Source organism: Amphiprion ocellaris, chromosome 8 (genome assembly GCF_022539595.1).
Source record: "Amphiprion ocellaris isolate individual 3 ecotype Okinawa chromosome 8, ASM2253959v1, whole genome shotgun sequence".
NCBI lineage: Eukaryota > Metazoa > Chordata > Actinopteri > Pomacentridae > Amphiprion > Amphiprion ocellaris.
In genome coordinates, this window is record NC_072773.1 from 8,118,145 (window position 1) to 8,142,520 (window position 24,376).

At 38.8% G+C, this 24,376-nt stretch overlaps 1 protein-coding gene across 1 annotated transcript; it reads right to left on the minus strand.

Moving 5' to 3' along the window:
* Nucleotides 1–2,277: 2,277 nt before the first annotated feature.
* Nucleotides 2,278–19,447, minus strand: stk35 (serine/threonine kinase 35). The gene is made up of 3 exons (XM_023297441.3): nucleotides 18,709–19,447; nucleotides 16,180–16,994; nucleotides 2,278–5,854 (listed from the first exon to the last, which is right to left on the minus strand). Exons 1-2 carry the CDS (start codon nucleotides 19,253–19,255, stop codon nucleotides 16,252–16,254), a joined length of 1,290 nt encoding a protein of 429 aa, XP_023153209.1. The 5' UTR covers nucleotides 19,256–19,447; the 3' UTR covers nucleotides 2,278–5,854; nucleotides 16,180–16,251.
* Nucleotides 19,448–24,376: the final 4,929 nt, after the last annotated feature.

Here is a 24,376-nt window from a genome sequence, read left to right on the forward strand (position 1 = left end):
CTCAATGCTAAACATGTTGCTGTTAGCACCAGAGTTAACGTTAGCTACGATTCATGCTAACGGCTAACGGTGTAGCCATCCCATAATAGACCAGTTTTCTAGACAGTGCTTGAGTTTACAGAAAGTCTTAAAATGTAGAATAAAGTCGCTATAATTGCACTTAGATTTGCAGTAATCTGTGAATGTAGCAGACAGATGAAAAATGCAGATAAATAGAAATGAAACATTTTTGTGGTTTAAGTTTTTACTCCATTGAGGCTCTGCCTCCTTGGAGGAGGAATAACCTAAACAACCTAAATAACTTAATTATAAACTTTCTGTTTTTAAAAAAATACATAAGTAAAAACTGATATTCCTATAAAAAGAACCATCAAAATTACACCATTTATCAGACCCAGAAAAGATAAAAACAGAACGAATCACTGGATTTTCAACTTTCTGAAAAAAAAAAACAACTAAATTCAGGCTTTAAGTCATGTCCCATTTTCCTTTTTTTAAATAAATTTTAAATTATAAACACGTATATGTCTATTTATTGATTCAACTGTCAACCACAATTGTATTTGAATTGAAAAACTTCACTTATTGTGTCAAATATTGCTGTTTGACAAAACTGCAATTATTGTGATTAATTACAAAGCCTGTAATTAATTGTTTTAAAATCGTGGCCCACCACTAAAATATATATATATATATATATATATATATATATATATATATATGTGTGTGTGTGTACATACACACGGTGTCTAGCAAACTCACCCCTCCCCCAGCTCCTACCTTTTAGCTCCATTTCACTGCCTATAGCTGCCCCTCCCCTCCACCCTGCTTCTCCTGTCTAAGGACACTGTGTACCCAAATGAAAATAAAGTGCATCGAGCACTAGCATATTGTTCTCGTGTGTGTGTGTGTGTGTGTGTGTGTGTGTGTGTGTGTGTGTGTGTGGGTGTGTGTGCGTATGTGTGTGTGCACGCACGTGTGTGTGTGTGTGTGTGTGTGTGTGTGTGTGTGTGTGTGTGTGTGTGTGTGTGTGTGTGTATGTGTGTGTGTGTGTGTGTGTGAGCATAAGTATATTGTGAGAAGTATCACTTGGGTTTCTCTGATTAATCTCTCCATATCAATTAATCCGGCAGGCTAATCACACAGTGTAATTCAGCAGCTGTGTGGACCAGGGCTTTGTGTCTGATCAGGACTGTGACAGGCATGACCTCCTGTAGAGCTCTGTATACTTCCATATACACATATTAGGCAGGGGGTGTTCCATTTTCTCTCAGCTAATAGGATCACTGCTCTTTGTTATTCTTTCCACTGAAGCCTGCTACTGCTTTGACGCTACTGCTCATCCTGAACTCTGCTGAAAAGATATTTCAGACAGCACATATATACGCATTCAGTACTCTTATTTTACACAAGATATGCATACAAAAATATGAGTCAACTTTAAACATAAATCCTAATGATTTAGTGTTGCACTTTCAAAAAGTGCAACACTAGCGTCTTTGAGTTTTTGGAAAAGCGCTTTATAAATAAAATGTATTATTATAAAAAGAGACTGCTTAAAGAGAAAATGGACAGAATTAAAGCAGTGAATGCTAAGTTAGTATTTATTTATTCATTCTTAAGCTGTTTTTTTTATCTTCCTTGTTTAGGAAGTAAGAACCCATTAAGTAGCAGTAATTCTAAATCACTCATATGAATAGTTTTATCTGGAATGTTTATCTGAAATGAATCAGTCTACAAAAGGTATTTCCACACTGGGTATCTTGTTACGTTAGTTAGACAATATCAGACCTTCTTCTTCTGCTGGGGACAGTCAGTGGGAACACAGTGAATGGAAAATAGTATTAACAACATTGCCCCTATTGTGTAATTAAGGTACAATAGGTGAATAGTCTTATCAAGCATTAAAGAGGCACTATACTTCATCCGCCTGCAATCACATTTTTTATTATTTATTACTAAGTTATTATTTATTACTAAATGAATGGCAAGTGAATGAGTTTTTGTATCATCCAGTTGAATTATGTATCTGGCACTATAGCACTACAATGTTGGGAAATAAAATGTACATATCAATAAAAGGTTACATTAATAAACTGCATGCTGCTGCTTGAATTAAATATTGTGTATATTCATGTATATCTGAGGAAAATTTGGGCATAAAAATGTCCTGGGTTGGCTTCAGCTGGGGGATATTTTTTAAACACACACACACACACACACACACACACACACACACACACACACACACACACACACACAAAATCCTGGCAGTCATAGTTTTTATCATTTATTCCAAGAAACATCACACATATTTAAAGCAAAAAAAACGATGTATTCTCAAACATCTAATGGCTCCTTTTTGCTTCATCAACAAAAACTTATTTTATTCAAAGACATTTTGTACAAATTGCAAAAATGCAGTAAAAGAAGACATAACATACAATATTTTGAGAATGGTGTGGCTTTTTGCGGTGTTTACAGTGAAACAGTAAAATAGTTTGCATAGTGTGAAGTGTTTTCAAGTGGAGTCATTACTAGTCTGAAGAGAGATAAACAAACTGGCTCATACAAAAAGTGACAGCAGGGCATGTTGGTAATACATTTTAGTAACAATGGTTTTGTAGCTTATGCATTAACCATGTGTCATAGCCATGTTAGGTTTACTGGTAAAACAAGCATACAGAAGGTAAGAGGTTCAACATCCCAAAAGTAAGAGGACTTTGTATGTGTTGAACACATACAAAAACACCTTCATGTTTTAACAAAAGCAATAGTGTTGTTAGTATTCAACAACTACAGTGCCCACAAGCATTGAGGTGTGTTCATTTTTGATTAAACTAAAACACTCAAAAGAAAAAGTCACTTAAAATCACACACAAATCCAGTTCTCTGCTTCCACATGTGCAATTTTGTTAGCTTTGGATGCACTTGTTTTGTTTGTTTGTGTGTTTAGTCTAACCAACTCTTGAGATTTCTTCAAAAGAAGTACATGTCAGCATGTCTCATAACATAAAAAAAGATCTTTTACAACACGTGAAATCTATCGATGAGAACTCAGTGTGCTACAAACAGTTTTTGTAATTTTCCAGAAACTATCCATCAATCAGGCCAACTTCGTACAGTGACTGACCAGGGGTAAGGCATAAGTTTGTTGACTTTTTATCTCATAATTTTGCCTTGGTAAGTCAAAACTTATGTAGTTATTTGTTACAATCATATGTAACTTCTTTTTTACTTGCAAAAATTGTCCCCCTTGTATGTAATTAATTATATGAGCTAGTTTGAAATACACTGAGATCTGCATGAATAGATACAGATACGATCTTAACCTAATTGTAGTTGTTGAATACATATAACATATTGTTGTGTGGATATGGGGCTGGACTTGCTCTGTTATACAGCTGTTCAAAGGGATAAGCTAGGCGTTTCTTGCTAAGCAAAACACCACACAGAAAAGTCTGTTAGAGGTTGGTTTAAATTAAAAGAGACAAAGTCTGAGGTAAAAATCTAACATTCTTAAGGAAAGTACTCCCTGTATTAGAAACTAAGACAAGATTGTCAAAGAGGAGTCAAACTGGATAGGATCTTTCAGAGTGCTGAGAATGAGGTAGGACCACACTATAAATTCCTCAAAATCTACTGAAACTGCTGAGTCGCTGAACTGAAGCCAAACAATACACTATGAAACCAAAATGAAACCTCTGGTCTGTGTTGAAGTTACTTTGAATTTAACTTTCTGTTATTTTCCATTTATCTGGAAGTTTTCATGACTCTATAGTAGCATACACCGATCAGCCACAACATTATGACCACTGACAGATGAAGTGAATACCATCAATCATCTTGTTAGAATGCAACGTTCTGCTGGGAAACCTTGAGCCTGGACATTCATGTGGATGTTTGACATGTACCACCCACCAAGCAACAGCAGTCCTTGATGCCAGTTGCCACCCTCAGTAGGACAATGCACCCCACTCACTCAGGTCCCACCCTCCCCAGATCCAAATCTTACTGAGCATCCATAGGATGTGCCAGGACAAGCCTGATGTAGATAGGTCCCACCCTGCAACCCACAGGATCCACAGAATTCACTGCCACCATCCCGGTGTTACAGCACATCCCCAGAGGTACTGTGTGCCCCACAGGGTCAGAGGAGTTGCAGCAGCATAAAGGGGACCAACACAGTATCTGGCAGATGGTCAAAATGTTACGCCTGATCGGTGTACATGTTTACTCCACTTTGCAGTTGTAGTGATACATTTTCATTAATCAGAGCACAAACTAGCAATAATTTCCCAACACAGATAATAGGTTACAACCAACTGAGCACAGCCTGAACGGCTCCAACATATTACATGCCACTCGAAAGTGTTTAAAGCATTTGCATAAGGAGAAGACAGAAGAGACGATGAATTGAGTTGGTTTCAGATGGCTGCTTTTGCGGATTGTTCCCAAATAGTAAAATCTTAGATTTTCCTGTTACATTTCTCCAATCCGTTACTCAAGAAAATTTCTGTCAGATTGCACAATACTGCTTAGGCTGTTCTTTTCAATTACCCTTTACACATTATATATTCCACACCAGCCACATGCCTACAGCATGCATATAGAACAATGCTTAACATCACTTCACAAGATGACAGCAAGTTACTCACTTACTTGGTATCTTTGAATGTACTCAGCTAATTATTTTAGTTGGTGAGGATGCCACACTCATCCTCAATGTAAAAAGTATATATACACAGGTACTAAAACAGCTGTTCGTCCACCAAATAATCAACTGTTCATAAATTTAGCAAATATGGTAATGTGGTGATGATAAGCACAGAAATGTAATTTAGTCCTACAGGGCCTCTTTGGATTCAACAAGAACTAATGCCCAATAAGATCACTTTGAATTCCCTGCTATACATTGTTTGGTTGCACCTGCACAGTATTTTCTGGAGTTGACCTGCTTATACATGTCTAGTACACCTTCAGAAGAGCATATTCCCTCTGCCTTGGAGTGTGCCACAGATTTGTGAAATGTCAGGGTAAGCATGGTTTACAAGAGGGTATACATACCACTGGTGTCTCAATTTTAGTTCAATTCTTTTATATTTCAGCTTCAGTGTCATGATTGCACTTCAGTGTTTAGGTTGAGGGGGGACATCAAACAACCACAATTTAACGACATTACTGCAGACTGGGATATTATTTAGAAAGTGTGACATCATTAAAAGGAAAATATTTCACTGACTGGCTACACATTTTGCAGACAGAAACCTGCATTAGACAACGTGGTTGTTGACTCATGACATTTCTGTCTTGGTGCATGAGCTTCCACTGTAACCTTCAAATCATTTTATTTAAGAACCCAATCGCACTTGGTGTCAATCATTTTTAAGGCACAAGGTTAGTAGACAGGGCAGTGTAGTGTCACCTGTTGTTCATAATTATTATCATCAGTACAATGATGCTTTCACCGTAAAACACTGGTACAGCACAGTACAGCAGTCTGTGCCACAGTTGACTACATTACAAATGCTGAGGAAGAGCAGGCCTATACTGGGGCTTAAATCGACAAACAGATATCAACTAATGTCATTAACCTGGTTCACATCCATTGAGCTTTCAGAGACACTGGCACTAACAACCAGTTACACATCCTCTGCTGTACAGTCAAAGTGATTGTAACTGGATGGTGCTGGAAGTACAGTTTTGGTGTGGTTTGCAAACAGTTCTTTGTCCCAGAGTTTTGGAATCATCAGACTTTATGTCATTTGCTGCTCCTTGTGATTTTGGATTCTTCACAGTTCAGTAAGACGGAGTCCCTTTATCCACTGGAGTCCACATCCATGTAATAGCCAAGCTGCAGAGACAAAAAGTATCAATAGGTCAGCATGAAGCAACAAAAGCAATGCTTCATAAAGACAGATTACATTACCTCCATAGCTTACTCTGTTATACAGCATTGTTCAAACATGGGAAAAAACAGCCAACACTTCAGATCATCAAACTAATTTTAAGATAAGACAAAGACAACCCAAGAAAACACAAAATGCATTTTTTAAATGATGATTTTATTTTTTGAAGGAAAAATGCTGTCCAGCCCACCTTGCCCACCGTGAAAAAGTAATTGCCCTCTTAGCTACCAGTCTACCAAATGACCAAATTCATTTGGCAATTAGGTTTCAATTTCACCAGCTACAGTCACATATGATTACTGTCACGCTTGTTGAATCTAAACATCACTAAATAGAACCTGTCTGGCATTGTGAAGTAGCTAAAAGGCCTCAAAAAGCAGCACGTGATGCCACGTTCTAAAAAGATACAAGACCAGATTTGAAACAACAATTGACATTGATCAGTCTGGAAGGACTTACAAAGCCATTGCTAAGGCTTTGGGACTCCAGAGAACCACAGTGAGAGACATTATCCACAACTGGAGAATGGAACAATGCACAATGAACCTTCCCAGATCAACCTACGAACATTTCTCCAAGAGCACATCGATATCTAATCCAGGAGGTCACAAAAGAACCCAAACGAACATCAAAAGATCTGCAGACCTCATTGGTCTTAATTAAGGTCTGTCTACATGATTCCACATCACAGAAGACATTGTGAGACAAAAATATGGCCTCCATGGGAGAGTTTTAAGGCAAAAACCACTACTGACCAAAAAGAACATAAATGGTTGATAAGAAAATTTCTAGATGAGCCCCAAGACTTTTGGAATAACATCCTGTGGACTGATGAGTCAAAAGTGAAACTCTTTGGAAGACATGGGTCCATTACATCTGGTATAAAACTAATACTGCATTCCACAGAAGAACATCAATACCAACAGTGAAACATGGTGATGGTAGTGTGATGCTTTGGGGCTGCTTTACTTCCACAGGACCTGGATGACTTGGCATAATTGATGGAGCCATGAATTTTGCTCTATATCAGAAAATATTATTTTCAAATATTATTATTATAAATATTTAATGACTTGGACAGGATCGGCCTAATCATCACAAAAAAAATAGTCAAGTCCACATGGGAAGAGAAAACTAAATGTAGTCTTCTATATAAAATAATTCTTTGTGAATAATAATAAAAAAAAAAACCTACACTTCTAGTATAATCTGTTCGTATATGATAAATATATCAACATTTTACATCAATTAGATCTGATGTATACTTGACTTAAACCTTGACCGTACACACTTTGTCCTGAGAGTCTGGCATACTGCATCATCATTAAAAAACAAATACAGATAGTAATACCTCGACAAAGCCACTGGGGTTACTGGTGGTGTCACAGCAGAAACATGCCTTGCTTCTGAATCTACCTGCAGCAAAAGGACAATCCCATCTGACACCTTAGTTCAGCACTGTGCTCTAATAATAGCCCAAAGACTGACATGACACAACTCGGGCTAGCAGCAGTCTGTTCCTCTTACCATAGGTTGCATAACACAACACATGGCATTAACACAAGTGGGTCAGCTTAGCAGGAAGCACGCAGGTTACAGATGCTGACTGAGGAATCATGTGATAAATGAAGACATGCGTATGTCACTGTGAAGAATGAGCATTTTGAGTGCAACAGGTTTGTACTGTGAAAATATGCTAAACTATTTACTATGTGGTGCTACTGGGGAAAAGTGCCCTTCATCAGAAGACAAATTAACTCAGATGTCAGCTATTAAACACAGACTGAATCTTCATAAAGTCATTCCACCGAATTCTTGGGCTGATCTTACTTATTGAAATATTTTACCACTGCCATGGTAAGTAAAACCCAAGGCAGTATTTTTTTTTTTTAAAGTTCGATAGGCATTATCTATTATATACACCCATCGGAAAGTACTCTATAAATAAGTTTGTAGGATGAACTATTATCATTATCACAAAAGTCCACAGCCTATGAAATAAGACATAGTAGTCCAACATTATTTATTAAGCATTAATAGTATTTTTATTCTCAGAGGACGATATTTAATTTTGTCTCTCATCTAACGTTACTAGCACTGACATAGTAGCACGTGACCATGTGATGGTTTACAGCTTTAAGACTATGCAAACAATATGTTGAAAAATGTAAGCATCCAGACAAGACGCATGATCTGAAATAATAGCAGATCTTGCAACAATGAACTCCAAAAGTTGTGTGCTCATTATCACAAACCTACAACAAGACTGGGGAGTGACCTGAAGACTGCAAGTTGCAGCTTCACCATGTTGCAAATGGGTCATTCCAGCTCTAATAATAAAATTTTACGAACAATTTTCCTTAATCGTCTCTGATTTGCCTGAAATATGTATAAAGATATTTGTTAAATTTTACCTTGAGATATTTCATTCTTTCTGAGATAAATTATGCAAAAGAGAAAATCTTATCTATTGTGACTCCAGGTTTTCTGTTGTGCTTTCTATTTAGGAAAACACTTACACCATGTCCCATAAGTCATAAATGTTTGGAGGCTAAACATTACAACTCAACAGAAGAGACAGGTCCATGAGTGTCTTGACAATTAGCTGAACAAGTCTTTACATTGCAGAGATTACAACTAGAAAGTAAAAAAAAAATGACTTGACTGACTAGCAAAGAGCACTGACAGAGTACTGGAGTTGTCAACCATTTTCTGATTGGTGCAAGTTTTTCCTGCACTCACAAAATAATGTTTGTTGTGTTTTTTTCTCATATACACACTCCAGTCAGCCAGGGTCTGTTCTGTGGTCTGAATTCTGAATGCTGGTGACAACTGAACCCTGATAAAGCTAATACGGTGCAATATGATATGCAAACATTTGAACCCCTTTTTGTCAAACTGCAGCTGTCAGAACATTCATCTTGTATATACTGCTCTGTTGGAGTTACCCATACCACATAAATAAACAAAATGAAGGAAACAAGGAGAAGGTGGATGCCCAGCCGACCCAAGAAAAATTGAGGTCTACAGACTCTTCAGCCACCCTACCAGCATTTGTTGTTGCATAACCCAAAGGCAGACTACCTCATTAAAAACCTGCAGAAAGCAGTGTCTTTGGGGAAGTGGTGGGGGTTTCCTGTGAACTTGGGACACCATGGCAACTCTGTTATTACTAGTTAGAGAGAAAGTGTTGGCATTTTATGAGCTCTGGGTGGCTTTGGGACTGGAAGCATGGAAACCAACACATTCCATTTGGCTGGCTTTCTTGAACGCTGTTCATTATATAAGTTTAGGTGTGTAAATCCAAGAGGCTTACAATGCTGAACTGGCAAAGCATTTCCATCAAATGTAAAGAACCAGACAAATAAAAAGATAATGATTGAGGATCAGCAGCTCCCTGGCTGGCAGATACCCCACCTTAAAGAAGGAAGAGGGAGGAAGAAGAGGGGAAGAAGAAGAGGAAGGAATGGTGTGGCAGGGTAAGGAGGGGGCAGGCCCAGGCAGTTGCAAACTAGCATTGCCTCCAGTGACCTGCTCAGCACCTGTGGGATGTATATTCTTTCATACTAGTTTGCATCTGATACATTTAAGTGAAACTACTGAACATTCTATCAAACTATTTTCTTGTATTATTGTCTATTGTATTGCTCAAGTGTAAATCACCAGTTTGATAGAGATTGTTTTATTGCCCAGGCTGACCTGAGCATCACCAATACAAGGCAACAAGATAATGTTCAAATGTCAGCAGAACTGTACTGGGAACAGTAGCAAATTGGCAATGAGAGAGGGGGACAAAAAAATAACTGAACATGATGACAATTAAAAACAAGCACTTTCAAGGAAAGCATGCAGTCTTTTCTGGGCACTGCTAAAAGAGAGTAGAGCTGCTACTAATAATATCCGATTCTTTTCTATTACTGCAAGCAAATATTGTGAAAAATTTGAATATTTTTCATCTGTTATTAACGGGAAATTTTATATATTATTACAGGTAAAGTGAAATATCTCAAGTGTTTTATGTTTGAATCTTGATGACTATATCTTATGCCCTTGTAAAACTACAGAAATCGAGCATCAAATTATTAGAATATTGAACATCTCTATACACACCCCATGCTCCCATAGTCGTTCCTACTTCACACTTCCTTTGTAAGAAGGGTTAATGACATCAGCTGGACATCAACATGGCTCCATCAATACCTCTTCCAACATCAGGAATCAATGAAGCCCCCTCAACCTCCCCCACCTGCCTGTCTGTTTCCAGCAGACATCGGTCGGTGAAGAGACAGCTGGCAAGACTGCTCCATAACAAGGCTACAGGCCCAGATATCAACTCCAGGGTCCTGAAGGCCTGTACTGGCCAGCTGAGCAGGATTCTACAGCATCTCTTTAAACTTTGCCCATGCCAGGATAAGGTTCCTTTGGGAGACATCCTACATTTTTATGGTACCAAAAAAAATTTCTCTGCCAATAATAATTACATATGGGTTGCCTTAACAACTCACATTATGAAAGCCCTGGAGAGATTGGTTTTAGCCCACCCCCGGCTTCAGGTAGACACATCCCTGGATCCATTACAGTTTGCCCACAAAGGACAGTTTGGTGTTCAGGTTGCCATCATTTACCTGCTTCATTGAGCCCATTCTCACCTAGAAAAAGTTGGCATCACTTTGAAAATTGTTTTATAGTGACTTTAGCACAATCCAGCCTATGCTGCCATGAGAGAAGCACCATGAAATGCAGGCAGACACCTTCACATCCTCCTGGATTTTTGACTGCCTAATAGATAGATCTGTTACACAAAACTCAACTGCACCACTCAGGTAATTCTGTCCTTCCTTAAGTTCTTATTGTTTTAATTTTGTCACAGACACAGCTGTGACACAGTAAATCCAAATGTCTGCTTTCCACAACAGATGCTGACCACACCTCTTTCATCTATTATTTACATGTCAAAATGAACCCTGCTGGCTTTGTTGGAACCTTTAAAACAATACGACATTTCAACAAAATACATAGGTTTACCAAAGAGTCCATCAAGAGTCCAAAATATAACCATGTAAAGCACCTGCAGAGTTGTGGACTATGATAGATGGTATGCAGAGTGTGAAGAGATTAGCATGGTGTAAAAAGCTTTCAAAACATTAGATCCACCATTGCCACCATGAATGGGGATAGTAGAGTGAAAAAGATGTGGATCCATTTGATTCTAGAGCAGTGTGGGATGGCAGGGTTTGCTGGACCAGAGAGAACACTTGTCCATCATAAATTAACACACTACGTAAAAGTAAATATAATGGAAGAGGTCAGATTCCTGAACAAATATGATATTTCAGAATTACTTTTCCCCTTACTGTCCAGGGTTCATCTTTCGAATGAACAAAAGAACACATAGGTTTCTTAGCTGAATCATTTGTTTATGAACTTGTCTTTGCAGTTCTTGCTCTGAACCTTGAGGGCCCAAAGGAAATATTTACAATCTTCTCTGCCACTGAATGCTCACTTTTACGATCGTGTTACGTGAATGTGCTCATCACACCCACACCCAGAATCTCATAAAGATGGCCTCTCTCTGGCATTTCTCAGCTGCTTCGTAATACCCCCCACTGAGTGAGCCATTACAGAACATACCATACCCTGCCTTCAAACTGCTGTTCAAACAACTTAGTTTCCTTTACAAGAGTACATTCGCCGTTCTTTCAGACACTGCTGTCTTCATTTATTATATGCACTGCTTTGGAGTATTGAGATAAAATGGAAACCACATGCAGAGAGAAAGCATTTAACCTGCTCGGAGGCATCAACACTTTTATTAGAGTACACAATAGCATTCCTGCATGCCCAATGAGGACAACACCCTGAAAATGCCTCAGCTTGTAGAAAAATGGTTCATGCTGTCAATCAAAATCATAAAAGGATTCCTGAAGTACACAGTGTGGCGGGGGATAGGGCTTACAGTGATCTGGTCTGGTATAGACAGAGGCGGGACATTGCTGGCACGCAGCAAGAGGACAAAATGTTCCCAACAAAAGCCTCCATAAACCCTCAACCAAGAGCAGCACTATCACTGTCCAGCAAGGGAACTTTTGCACACAACAGCTGCAATATGTGCACCATGCAGGCATCAGATACATTAAAACATTGTTTTTTTTTTCTCTTCAATACTGACATCACTATTATTACACTGTCAAGCCCTCAAGTCCAATAATTTAAGTACCCATATGAATACTTGCAAGTAGTGCATCATCTGAACTGAGAAATTGTGAATCGTTTTCTAAATTTATTTCGCTAATTGCAGCCCTGTAAAATCAACCAGTTATGATTAGATTTGGCTCAAACTTGTCCAGTGTTGAGCCCTAGTAGCTTCTCCAGGTTTTATATAATTAAATATAAGCTTTGGGTACAGAAATGTTTGTCAGACTTAACAAGCAAACTAACATGGTTAACTGCAATTTTGCATTTTAGAATAAATAATCAACATTTAAGGATAAGAAAAATAGTCAGTGCATTAGTAAATTATGTAAATAAGTATATATAACCATCCCCATTCTGACTGGAGCAGATCCCCTAAAAAGAAACAATATAATTTCCACATATTGTCTAATCCGATTGTTCTGAGGTAAGTGTTAAAACTCACAGGTTATCTTAGTATAGCCACTCTGCTTTCGTCAGCTGTCCCTCACTTAACCAGCTCCTGACACAAATAAACACATGTAGCAGAGAGAACTGCCTCCCCTCTCTGCTTACAGCCGCTAATCGTTCTCTCCAACAGATGACAGTTCTTCCCACTGAAACAGTACTGTGCTGTGGGGCTGTTGCATAACATTCTATCCCATCATGTTACGAGAGAATGAGGCCAATCCGTGGCAGCAGGACAGTACGCAATAGCATCTCCACACTCCATCACTGGTTACCAGAGAATGGTTGAAAGGAATGAAGAGATAATTATCAAACAAACGCCAGCCTTAGTTGGTCAGTGGAGAGTTCAAGTTCAAACAATAAGATGGCTGGTTTGGGTCACTGAGCATCCACTCAGTGGCTATTTGATGTGGTACAAGGAGTTTCCGCTCTAAATAGCAAACTGAGACAATTAAGATCCTACATGGACTCTTGCACTGTCATATGGAGCCCCCAAAAGGTTGAGGCAAGGAAATCTATCTGACGAAGTTTGTGTTTCTTTGCTGTAACTTTTGTAATTCCTCTGAACCATGGATACATTTTGAGCTGTATTACAATACAGTATCATGTACTGTAGTGCACTGCTGCTTGCTTTGACTCCAATGAGTGTTAGTGGTTAGTGCATCTTCTGCCATGGGTAATTAGGTACAGGTCTACATCATTCCTTTTAGAATGATAACTAGAGGAACTGGTTCAACCATGGATTGAGACAACTGAAGAGTAAACATATCCAGCCACAGCTTCACTATCACAGCCAGGGAGGGTTTCCAAAAAAGTTACAAGACTGTACTATGGGATGGCAATATGAATAAAAAAAAAAAAAAAACAAATCTGTAATTTTACACTTCAGTCTTAATATCACGAAGGCTGACAAGTGAGTCGCTCACAATTAGTGGAATATTATTCCTTTATTTTCCTGAAAAGAATAAATGAACATGATCAATTAACTTGAACATTAACTATTGAGATGTGTGCTTTGCTCAAAGAAAACTGCACTGCATATTAAATCAAGGGCTTACTGAACTTAAAGCCAGCCACTAGAAAACAAACATTTTAGCTGTACTTCTGAGGAGCTGACATGTCACCATACAGCACTCCTGCATCAGCAGCCTGTGCAAAACTTTTCATTTTGGATTTAGAACAAGAATATGTAAAGCAGCACAACTAACTTATTAAACCATCAGTGAAAGTAGTCCTCATTTAAATGTGAAAATGCAACAAGAATATTCAGTCCTTAAAATCAATAAATAATTAATCATGCTCATTAATGAGGATCTCAATATTTATCACAATAATTGTGATCAGTATTCAGGTAGAGCGGGTTGTCCACTAATAGTAAGGTTAGCAAGACACCTTGAACCTGAAGTTGCTCCTGATGGCAGGCAAGTATCTGCCAGCTCTGTTGCCAGTGGTGTGTGTTTGAATGTGTGAATGAGTAACTAATTGCAAAGCACTTTGGGTACCACTAAGGTGCAAAAGCACTATGTAATGCAGATCATTTATACTCATTGGCTGCAATCATGCAATCCCATTTGTGGGAAAACCAAAAAAATCATATCAATCATAAGAAGAGAATAGTGGCCTCCAGTCAGTACTGCACCATAGAGGTGAACAAAGCTTATATTGTATCAAAAAGGCTGTTACAGGATAAAAAATGCTAAACAATGGAACTAGTGGATAGTTTAGATCTCTTGTATAATATTTGTAGTTAAGGCTTTGGGTAGCTTCATATGTGAGCTACATTAAGCTACATTAAGCTACAAATAGGGCTCATTTATGCGCAAATCCAACGAGAAAACATGCTACTAAACAAATAAGCAACCAGCAGGGACTTGTCAAAACTGTCTTGTCAGGATATTCGCTGATAGAGAAAGGAGCAATACTATGTCAGTGTCCTGTCAGTGAAAGGGACACGCATTCTCTGGAGGAGTTGATTTATGCAACATTCTGTTTTGTTTTAATGACGAGAGATAGAACTGCTAGGTGTGAATATGAACCATCTCTCTCCCTCCCTCCCTGAGGCCCAGGTTGTACCCTGTTTTGTTTCCAGTACCCATCTAAAAGTCATCCTCCCTCTCCGTCCCTAAGGTTATCAACACAATCCCTGTTATCTACCATCAACGTTAGCTGCACCTTTGTATTTGACATTTAGGGCAACAGGAACATGAACTCTTCAATGACACTGGTGTAACACAGCATCATCTTGTACAAACAGCTCACTTCAGTTCACAATGGTTTGCAGTAGATACTCTCACTCTTGTTTAACACTGTTTCCTGTACAGTGTTGTGGGAAGCTTTGGCAGACATCAGGAGCAGCAATCAAGCTTAGGAACTCCTTAGAGTGAATCTGACTGGTCCAACATGTCTGATGCCTTGTCAGTTAATTGTAGTTCCCACTGACCATTAAATCACCAGATTACTTGAAGAGATGCATTTAATTAAATACTTTCTCAATAGCAGTCTTACAATTGCAGGTATAGATTAAAGTACTTCACATTTTTGTCTACTGCTCTCTTCATTTATAAGACTATACAAATCTTTTCTAAATATATAAGAGGAAGCGAAAGCTCAACAGTAAAATTATAACCTAAACTGTTGTAATGTCCCTCAGAGTTTACAGACTTACTTCCTGCCTCAGTTCTGACCTACCATAGTTATGTTAGTTGTCATGGTTTTCCTTTTCAATGTAAGACTACTGGCAACGGTTCATGTGGTGGGCTAAATGATCAGTTTTGCCTTATGGTGTGGTTTAAATAATCTGGAAAAACTGACCACTTGTGACTCTTGCTGCAGTGACCTGGCATTTCTCACACTTCAGCACTTACCTTTGTGGTATTAATTTTATCATCACTAACGTAATGTGTGACCAGAACTACAAAATAAGAGCTACAATTATCCTTTAAGAATCACCCTGAATAAATGCAAAACATTTTTAAATATCAGGAAATAGATTTTTTGGATGTTTCCCATTGAACTAGTTCCAGTTTGACAGCCTGACACCACTGATGCCAGATGCAGTATGAAGTTATATTCAAACAGAAATGTGTTGCATAGTTTTATTCCTGAGATCTCCAACCTGACTTTTACTAATATTAACCTGGTTGCTGGAAGAGACAAAAATGCCCACTCTCTTCATTATAAGCGTGAAAGCACCTTTCTGAACCTAAACAAAACAGAAAAATAAAATGCAACAACCAGCAACTTCATACCACAGTAGCTGCTAAATGAAGCATGCTCCAGACAGTGACCAGACAAGAAAGGCTAATGGTGTCATCTACCAGGAAGATTACCTGTTGTCAGCCCTGGGTTACCAACGGCTGGTGTTCCATTTAAGTAAATAGTAGTTAGTCCTATTCCAGAGATGAGCCAGCCGGGTTTAATTCCCACTTATTACTACAGAAGTTAATTTCAGTGACTGTTCGTCCTCTATGGTTAAAGGTGGACAAAACCATGGAAATTGGCTCTTTCAGGGCTTGGCTGGGTTAAAACTCTGAAGGTTCTTCCATTGCACAAGACTAACCTAAAAAGAATATTTGTACAGCTAGGAAGGCAGTAAGCAACACTAATAAGTTATCAAGAAAATTAAGCTTACCTGGGAAGGAAAGAGGTCCCTTCTTGGACTGGTTAGGGTTAGAAAGGAGAGATGTGGAGAAGGTGGGGGATGTCATGCAGCGCATGTGACTTGGTCCATTCGCACCTCCAGCTGGAAGGCGTCTGGTCGGTCCTGAGGATTGACTGCAAGCATATCATGGAGGAGTTTCTTCACCCCCTCCGACATAGAGCTTCTCGCCCTTTGAGGGATGTGTAGCACCATCTTGGGGTTCTCCAGCAGAGCCTCCCCTACAGGTACAATCTCTGTGCCCTGTCTAATGTAGGTGCCCAGCAGTTCACGTTTGGACTCTGCATCAATGAATGTGATTCGTTCGATCATGGCCCAGATGATGATGCCCAGAGCAAAGATATCAGCCTTAGCTGTGTAGTGGCCCTCCCACACCTCAGGAGCCATGTAGAAGTCTGAACCACAAGCTGACGACAACCAGAATTTGTTTATGTTGACAATGTTGTTCTGGTTGCTGCCTTTGCCATCCTCTCCTGCTATAGGGTGATCTTCACAGTTCTTGGTGTTTAGACCGGCACAAACTTTACTGAGGCCAAAGTCAGCCACTTTAAGAACAGGTGAACCAGATTTCTGTGAGATGAGAATGTTGTCTGGTTTTAGGTCACGGTGGACAATATTGTTCTTGTGCAAGAAAGCTACAGCACTCGTCAACTGGCGCATAAAGCTCCTGTTGGTCTGGGGGTCGGGTCGACGAGACAAGATATACTGGTTGAGGTCTCCACCCTCACAAAACTCCATGACAAACCAGAGGTAGCATGGCTCCTCTGGGTAACCCAGGATGCGCTCGCCTACAACATGCAGATTGAAGAAAGACAGATATGATTAAAGAGATTACAGTTATCAAATCTTCACATTTAATAAGATTATTAGGGCCTGACACCTATGGTGCCCAATGCTAGGATCAAGCCAAGTATAAAACATTCACTCCATATTGCAAGTCCCGAGACATTTATCAATCACTAATATATGCACAAGCACATTGCGACTTTCACACCATTTCAGATCAGTCTTTGACATTCTTCTATTGATATGTGTTGTGGTTCATCAGTCAATAGAAATTCTTATACCAATACACTGTATTTATCATTGGCTAATATCTGCTGACATATCAGCACAGCAAATTGATCCATTAATGTCCAATTGACACCGGTGATTTTTTTCATGTTGCTTCACAAAGTCCACTAACTGACCAAATTCATCTCACAAATGACAAATAATTTGGAGGTCACAGTGAAAATGGATTTCAAGATTGTCCCAAACGCCATTGCTCCCCTGCACTGACAGGCCTTGATGACCACTTTAAGCTGTTGTGCGATAGCTGCTGACTACTTGGCTTTAAACTTTAGAAACTAGGTTAAGTGGACTAAGACAGAAGCTAGGAGGGCATATAAAATAAAAGGAAGTCCTTCACATTGTTGCTCAAATATCACAAACATTATGCCTTGATGGCTGCCACAAATCAGTCAGCCCAAGATTAATATTTTATTTCCAAAATGGTGACACTTATATAACACTGTAGCTACTAACAAAAAAAACAACCAAAGACTGTAAAGTGACTGAGTTATAACCCTGGATTTTTAACAGCACATGTCAATATGTTACAATAATGCAAAATTTCAATATTAACAAGGTATCTTTTAGAGTTTTTCCCTTTATCTGTTTGGTCTTCTAAACAATAACAAAGGGAGTGATAAGTAGGTCAAACTGGATGGATGACAACAATAATACAAATGTATTATAATTCAGAGTCACAGTTTAAAATGATAATATCCCACATTATGCTGTAACATTATTTTTTAATGAGTGAATTTTCAGTTATCAAGCAGATTTAACATGCTACCAAGAAGTACACTGTGTTCTCTCCAGAGCTCAGGGTAACACAGTGTACGTTCTGAGACTACTATAGGTAATATATGGCACTTACATAAGGGTTGCAACAGGAATTAGTATTATTTTAAAGTCACAACATCCTCTGTAATGTGTGAGCCTCAGAATAAATATGACTATGTCGCATATTTTCTACTTGATGTAGCTGACGTAGAGTTACCGACCACATAGCATTCAGACATTACTGCTGGTTTGGAATGTCGTTTAAATAATTTGAATATTAAATAAATGGCAGAAACGAGCAAGTTTAATTGTCATTAATACATTAATTGATCAGTGTAAAGAGCGGTTTAGTAAACGAGGGCTACAATTTTGGTTACACAAACTAAATGCCATCAACTACACACGCCGTAGTGTACGTTTTCATTTGCTTAATGTATTTTGTAGTTAGATTTTGTTGAAATAAAATACAATTGAGCTGTTACTGCAAGAGTTCCCTAAATATGGGACTCGAGCTGGCAAAATCATTATCCACTTGTAAGCTGCAGATTAAGACTAGCTTTTAAACATGCTTTAGGAGAAAGGACTCCTTTAATTACTTTGTAGGCATGTGTTCTTCCATCATTAACATTACTAGAGTTATCCTGTTCACAAAAACATGACAGCAGTCTGTACCTTTGAGGGAGGTCTCCACTAGCCGCAGGTACTGTCTGGACTTCTTGTTTCCATGGCTCATCTTCTGGGCCAGGCCCTTTCTCTGTAGGACACATTCCTCCAGCTGGACAACATTCTGGTGTCGGTTCTCCAGACTCGTCAGGGCCCAGAACTCGGCCAGAGCCAACTCTACGTTTTCCGGGGCGTCGCACTGGAGCCTCTTAACCGCGACCCTGGCCCCTGTCTTGCGGGCTATGGCCTCGTAGACAACCCCGTAGCTTCCCCGACCGACCTCCCGCAGCAGGTTGTACCGGGGAGACACGACCAAGGACGGCTCCAGTCGGTCATTTCGAAGGTAGCCGATGGAGAAGCAGTGGTCGTCCTCTTCCTCCTCCATGGGTTCCTTATGGTTGTTGTCTTCCACCGTGAGGGAGCGGAGAACTTTGCCTACCTCGCGCTTCATCTTCCCGGCCACGCTCCGCCTGCACACCCGCACACCACCGCTTACCTTTCTCCTTTTCTTCCCGTTGCAAATTTCCATAGCTTTCTTTTTGTGGAAAGTAAGCATGAAGGGAGGACGTGTTTATCTTTCATTACTTTAACTCTGAACTAATAAAGTTTGACGTCCTTACGTCTAAGTGGTGGTTTTTCGGAAAGATTTAGCGCCAGTCTGTCGACAGTTCGAAGCTTTTTGCTGTTAATAAAGTGAAGGACGGGACTCGGTGTCTTCCAGCTGTACTACCTAATTAGGCTGCATAAACAAAATGTTCCAGCTCTCTGAGAGAACAGGGGGCGTGGCTTACTGAGCTTCTCCGCTCTGATTGGCAGAGAGAGGAAACAGCCTGCAGAGCGCTCACTATGTGCAGAACACAGACAGCACGCAACGATTGTTTTCATTTTGAAAGGGGATGCTAGTTTTATGAGGTTTGGTTATTACTGTAACTTCAGAGCTGAAATACTTCACAGAGTTAACAGAGACGGCCAGTGCTGATGCTTTCATCAGGGCTGTAACCATTCTGGAACAGCGTGGACTGACACGAGACATCCGGTCGCACGTGTGCACAGGCATGCACAGACTTCTGACAGTATAAACACAAGCAGCCACAATGTTAGAAAGCCTGGACTGACTATGAATAGGAGATCATGACAATAAAAATAAAGTTATCTGAAATTCTTATGTCCATTTAACATTTCGTTTCAGTGCTTAGTATTCAAGTAACTGTTTGTAAATTTTCTTTAGATTTTAACAGTGTTGCATTTTTCTTTTTAAAATTAATTATATTGTTTTAACCCCCCACCCCCCCACCCCGTCCTCATTTACAGGCACCAAAAATATTGTTTCCTTGTCTGAAAAAAAATCCAAGAATCCGGCAAAAAAATTCCCCAAATTTCTGAAAATTTGCAAATCCTTCAGGAAGAAAATTCAAATAATTCCTGAAAAGTTTCATTTTTTAAAAATCCCCCAAATTTGGCAAGAAAATTCTTGTAAATGTTTTCAAAAAATGAGGAAAAATCTTCCAAAAAAATCAAAAAAAAATCTTAAGTGATTACATATATATCAGTAAACCTTCTAATATTTTCTTTAAGAACATTCACAAATTTTTTTCCACCAAAAAATGTTTAAAGATTTCACAAAAATTTAAAAAATGTGAACATCAGAAGTTTCACTGTGAAAATATGTTTGTTTTTTTTTTCCACATTTCCAAACTTTAAAACGGGTCAATTTTGACCTGCAGGACAACACAAGGGTTAAGATACTTCACTTAAAATAAAAATAAATCTAATCTAAAAGCTGTGAACCTTCCCAGGGCTGCTAAGATCTGCAAAATTAGACTCAGTCACTGGATGGTCACTCTGAAGCAGACAAACACAATATTTAAATAGGAGAGCCATACAGTATGTAGGCCTTGTTATTTAAAGGAAATATGCATAATCTCTATATATATTCATTACATAAAATTTATATAAATTCGATGTAGGTAACATTGAAGGGCCTGCATCGTTATTAAATTAGATATGACAAGTTGCTTAGATTAAGGATAAATAAAGAAGATGGTTAATATGAGGGATGTAAACTTCAACTAGGTTGCCACTCAGAGCGGTCTGTCTTTTATAAATTATGGATTTATCACTATTATTATTCATTTAAGTTGTAGTTATTCACAGTTTTAGTAACTTCCAAAAACTGGACAGTAAACATTAACAGGTTCAGTGTGAGGTTTGAAAGGATCCATCATATAATAAAGATGGACATAGCAACTGGCTCCAAAAATTAATCCTACCAGGAAGTGTCAGAAACTTGCAGTACCACCCCGTCTGACAGGGACTGGCTCCAAAAAGCTGTGGCTCCATAAACCCTAATTCTACACAGCAAAAATTAAAACACAAAAGACTGCTTTTTTTTGCAGCTCAGTATTTTTTTTGTTAGTTTTCATGATCAAAACCAGAGACCTGAAAATAAATCAATATTGAATTTTATATAAAGCGTTAAAGTTTTAGTCCTGTGAGGGGGTGGGGCAACATGATTGATGGTCTGGTCTGGAATGATTGACAGGTCCTATGGATGAGGCAGCCTAGACACTCATTCATTGTAAACTCTGTCCTCGTCATATGGACTTAAATCTATCATAATAACTGTTAGTTTATTTGTCGGTGGAGCAGCAGAACATCTTCCACAGGCAGTTCTTCTGCCTGTTGGCTTGTTTTAACCAGTTATCTGCCTTCGACTGATTCTACCAGCAGACACGGAAAGGACTCTGATAGTTCGGTATGTAAATGTTTGGACAAAATGCTAAAATGCTCTTTGAAAACGAATGCATTAATCCAGTACAGTGCATTTCTAACCTGAGTTAGCTTACAAGTGCATCTTAGATTACAAAAGTCTTCAGTGATTGTCTGGTTAACTCAGTTTTTCTCTGTGTGTTTATTATAATGTAATTATATATTTTTTAAGAGCTTCATTAATGCTATGTCTTTAAAAATAACAGCGGTAACACTAAATTATGCTCTGTGCCCAGTGTATTTTACTTAGAGAAACAACTGCCCCTAAAAATAAATGAAGTAATGTCTTTGTCTGTTGCTCATTTACTAACTCTCCTGTAGTTGCAGACTGCGACTTCCATATGTCCTTCTTCCCTACTATCCTGTGGTTTCATTAATATCTATACCTTGTTTCTACTAAGGGACTGTCGTATTATTTCCTCAGTGTATACTGTATAGCAGCGAACACCACTCACTATCCGCTAAATCATCTTTTTGCACTAAACTTCGTACTCCAGTGTTTGTTTGTTTTTAGCTTGTTTTCCTGCTTTTGACCAGTTTTGCCTGTTGCATCTAACTCTGCCTAGCTTGTTCATGTTGTACCTTGTACAATTTTATACCCATTAAACCTTTAGATTATTGTACTTCATCAGAATTTAGTCTTGCTGTAATGTTTTATCTTAGCTGTAAAGTGAAATACTGAAAGACACAGGATCTGACATCTGACAAATTAGAATTGGATTCAGTTCAGATGAGTTGAACTTGAAATTGTAAATTCAATTCAGTTCAATTCAATTTTATTTATATAGCGCCGATTACAGTCAAATTGTCTCGAGACGCTTTACAGAACCCATATGCCTGAACCCCCAGAGCAAGCCAAAAGGTGACAGTGGCAAGGAAAACACCCTTTTAACAGGGAAAAAAAACCTCGAGCAGAACCCGGCTCTAATGTGGGGGGACCCATCTGCCTGCTGGCCGGGCGGGTTGAGAGGGACAGAAGAGGTAGAGAGGTAGAAATAGAGGGTTAGAGGTAGAGGGATAGAGATAGAGAGGTAGGGGGGGGACACAAGGACCATAAAACACACAGTTTAATACATGCATAAGACAGATTATCACAAGGTGCTCAGATTCAAGAATAAAAAAAAAGATTAAACGGTTAGTGTGAGACATAAATGAAGCTATGAGTAAAACTTAAGAAAGCTCATGACAAAAATATCATCAAATACAATATATACAATATATCCTTCCATTACTCATCCCAGGGCCGAAAGTCATTAGACCAAATCAGAGTGACTTGTTACACTCACAGCCCTTTGCCTTTGCCAGCAGCACCAAAGGCACTAAACACACTGTCAGATAAAAACAAGCCTTGCTTTTGTATTATGCTGTCTGTTGTAGTGTTCATTGCCCTGCATACCAGGCTGGCTGGACTCAGAGAGCAGACAGTCCATTGTCGTAGCTCAGTGGCCAGTGAAGCTTTATTTGTCATTCTAATCAAAAGGGGAATTAATGGAGGCCCAGACAAATGCACTGCAATCAGCAGGAATCTTACTGAGTGCACAGCACAAAAGACCCTTCACTTTGCAAGGTGTTGTATACTGAATTTATTTATCCATCCTGAAGTTACTTTGTATAGAGGATAAGGATCATGAGTTCCAGAGCCCTTTTTACCACAGAAACGAATAGTGTATAACCATTCTTACCTCATGGTTTGGCTGTCTATGATTAAACTTGATGACAGACCAAAATGAAACTTGTCAGTTTTGAGTCTCTGTGACTGTCTGTCTGTACTCCATCAATGATTGCTTATCAGGCAAAATATGTCTCATTTTGTAACATCTCTGTACTGTCAGAGCGTTTCTGTAGTTGTAACTCCGACATAGTGATATGTTTTGTAAAATCATCTGCTGACAACACCTGCTCAAGTTCAACAGTCAGAACATCCCACTTAATTTTTTATTCACATCATGTCAATAAATCAAGTAAAACGATGTGATTAGATGGTTAGTGTGACGGATGTGAACTTTAACCAGGTTGCCACTCAGAGCTGTCTGGCTTTTATAAACTGCAGATTTTTTTAAAGTTGTAATTATTCACAGTTTTAGTAACTTCAAAAAGCTGGACAGTAAACATTAACAGGTTCAATGAGAGGTTTGAAAGGATTCAAACCCCCCCCCCCATCTCTACCTCTAACCCTCTACCTCCACCTCTCTACCTCCATCTCTATCCCTCTACCTCTTCCCCTCTACCTCCATCCCTCTATCTCTACCTCTCTACCTCTTCTGTCCCTCTCAACCCGCCCGGCCAGCAGGCAGATGGGTCCCCCCACATAAAGAGCTGGGTTCTGCTCAAGGTTTTTTTTCCCTGATAAAAGGGTGTTTTCCTTGCCACTGTCGCCTTTTGGCTTGCTCTGGGGGTCAGGCATATGGGTTTTGTAAAGTGTCTTGAGACAATTTGACTGTAATCGGCGCTATATAAATAAAATTGAATTGAATTGAATTGAATTGAATTGAATTGAATTGAATTGAATTGAATTGAATTGAATTGAATTGAATTGAATTGAACTGAACTGAATTGAACTGAATTGAATTCATACTGATAAATGAATTCTGTATTGAGTTCAGCTTGGACAAAATGCTAAAATGCTCTATGAAAAGGAATGCATTAATCCAGTACAGTGTATTCCTAACCTGAGTTAGCTTAAGTGCATCTTAGATTACAAAAGTCTTTAGTAATTGCCTGGTTAACTCAGTTTTTCCCTGTGTGTTTACTATAATGTTTTGTTTTGGGTTTTTTTTAGAAGAGCTGCATTAATGTTATTTATCTAAAAATAACAATCGTACCACTAAATTATCACATGTTCCTGGTTTGTTTTACTCAGAAGTATAACTGCCCCTAAAAATACATGAAGCACAATGAGCAATGTAAG

Excerpts from the sequence above, each read along its gene's own strand:
- stk35 (XM_023297441.3), bottom strand. The coding sequence starts at position 19,255 with ATGCTTACTTTCCACAAAAAGAAAGCTATGGAAATTTGCAACGGGAAG. Across the intron at positions 16,995-18,708 it reads AGTGGAGACCTCCCTCAAAG|GCGAGCGCATCCTGGGTTAC; the intron begins GTACAGACTGCT and ends TGCATGTTGTAG.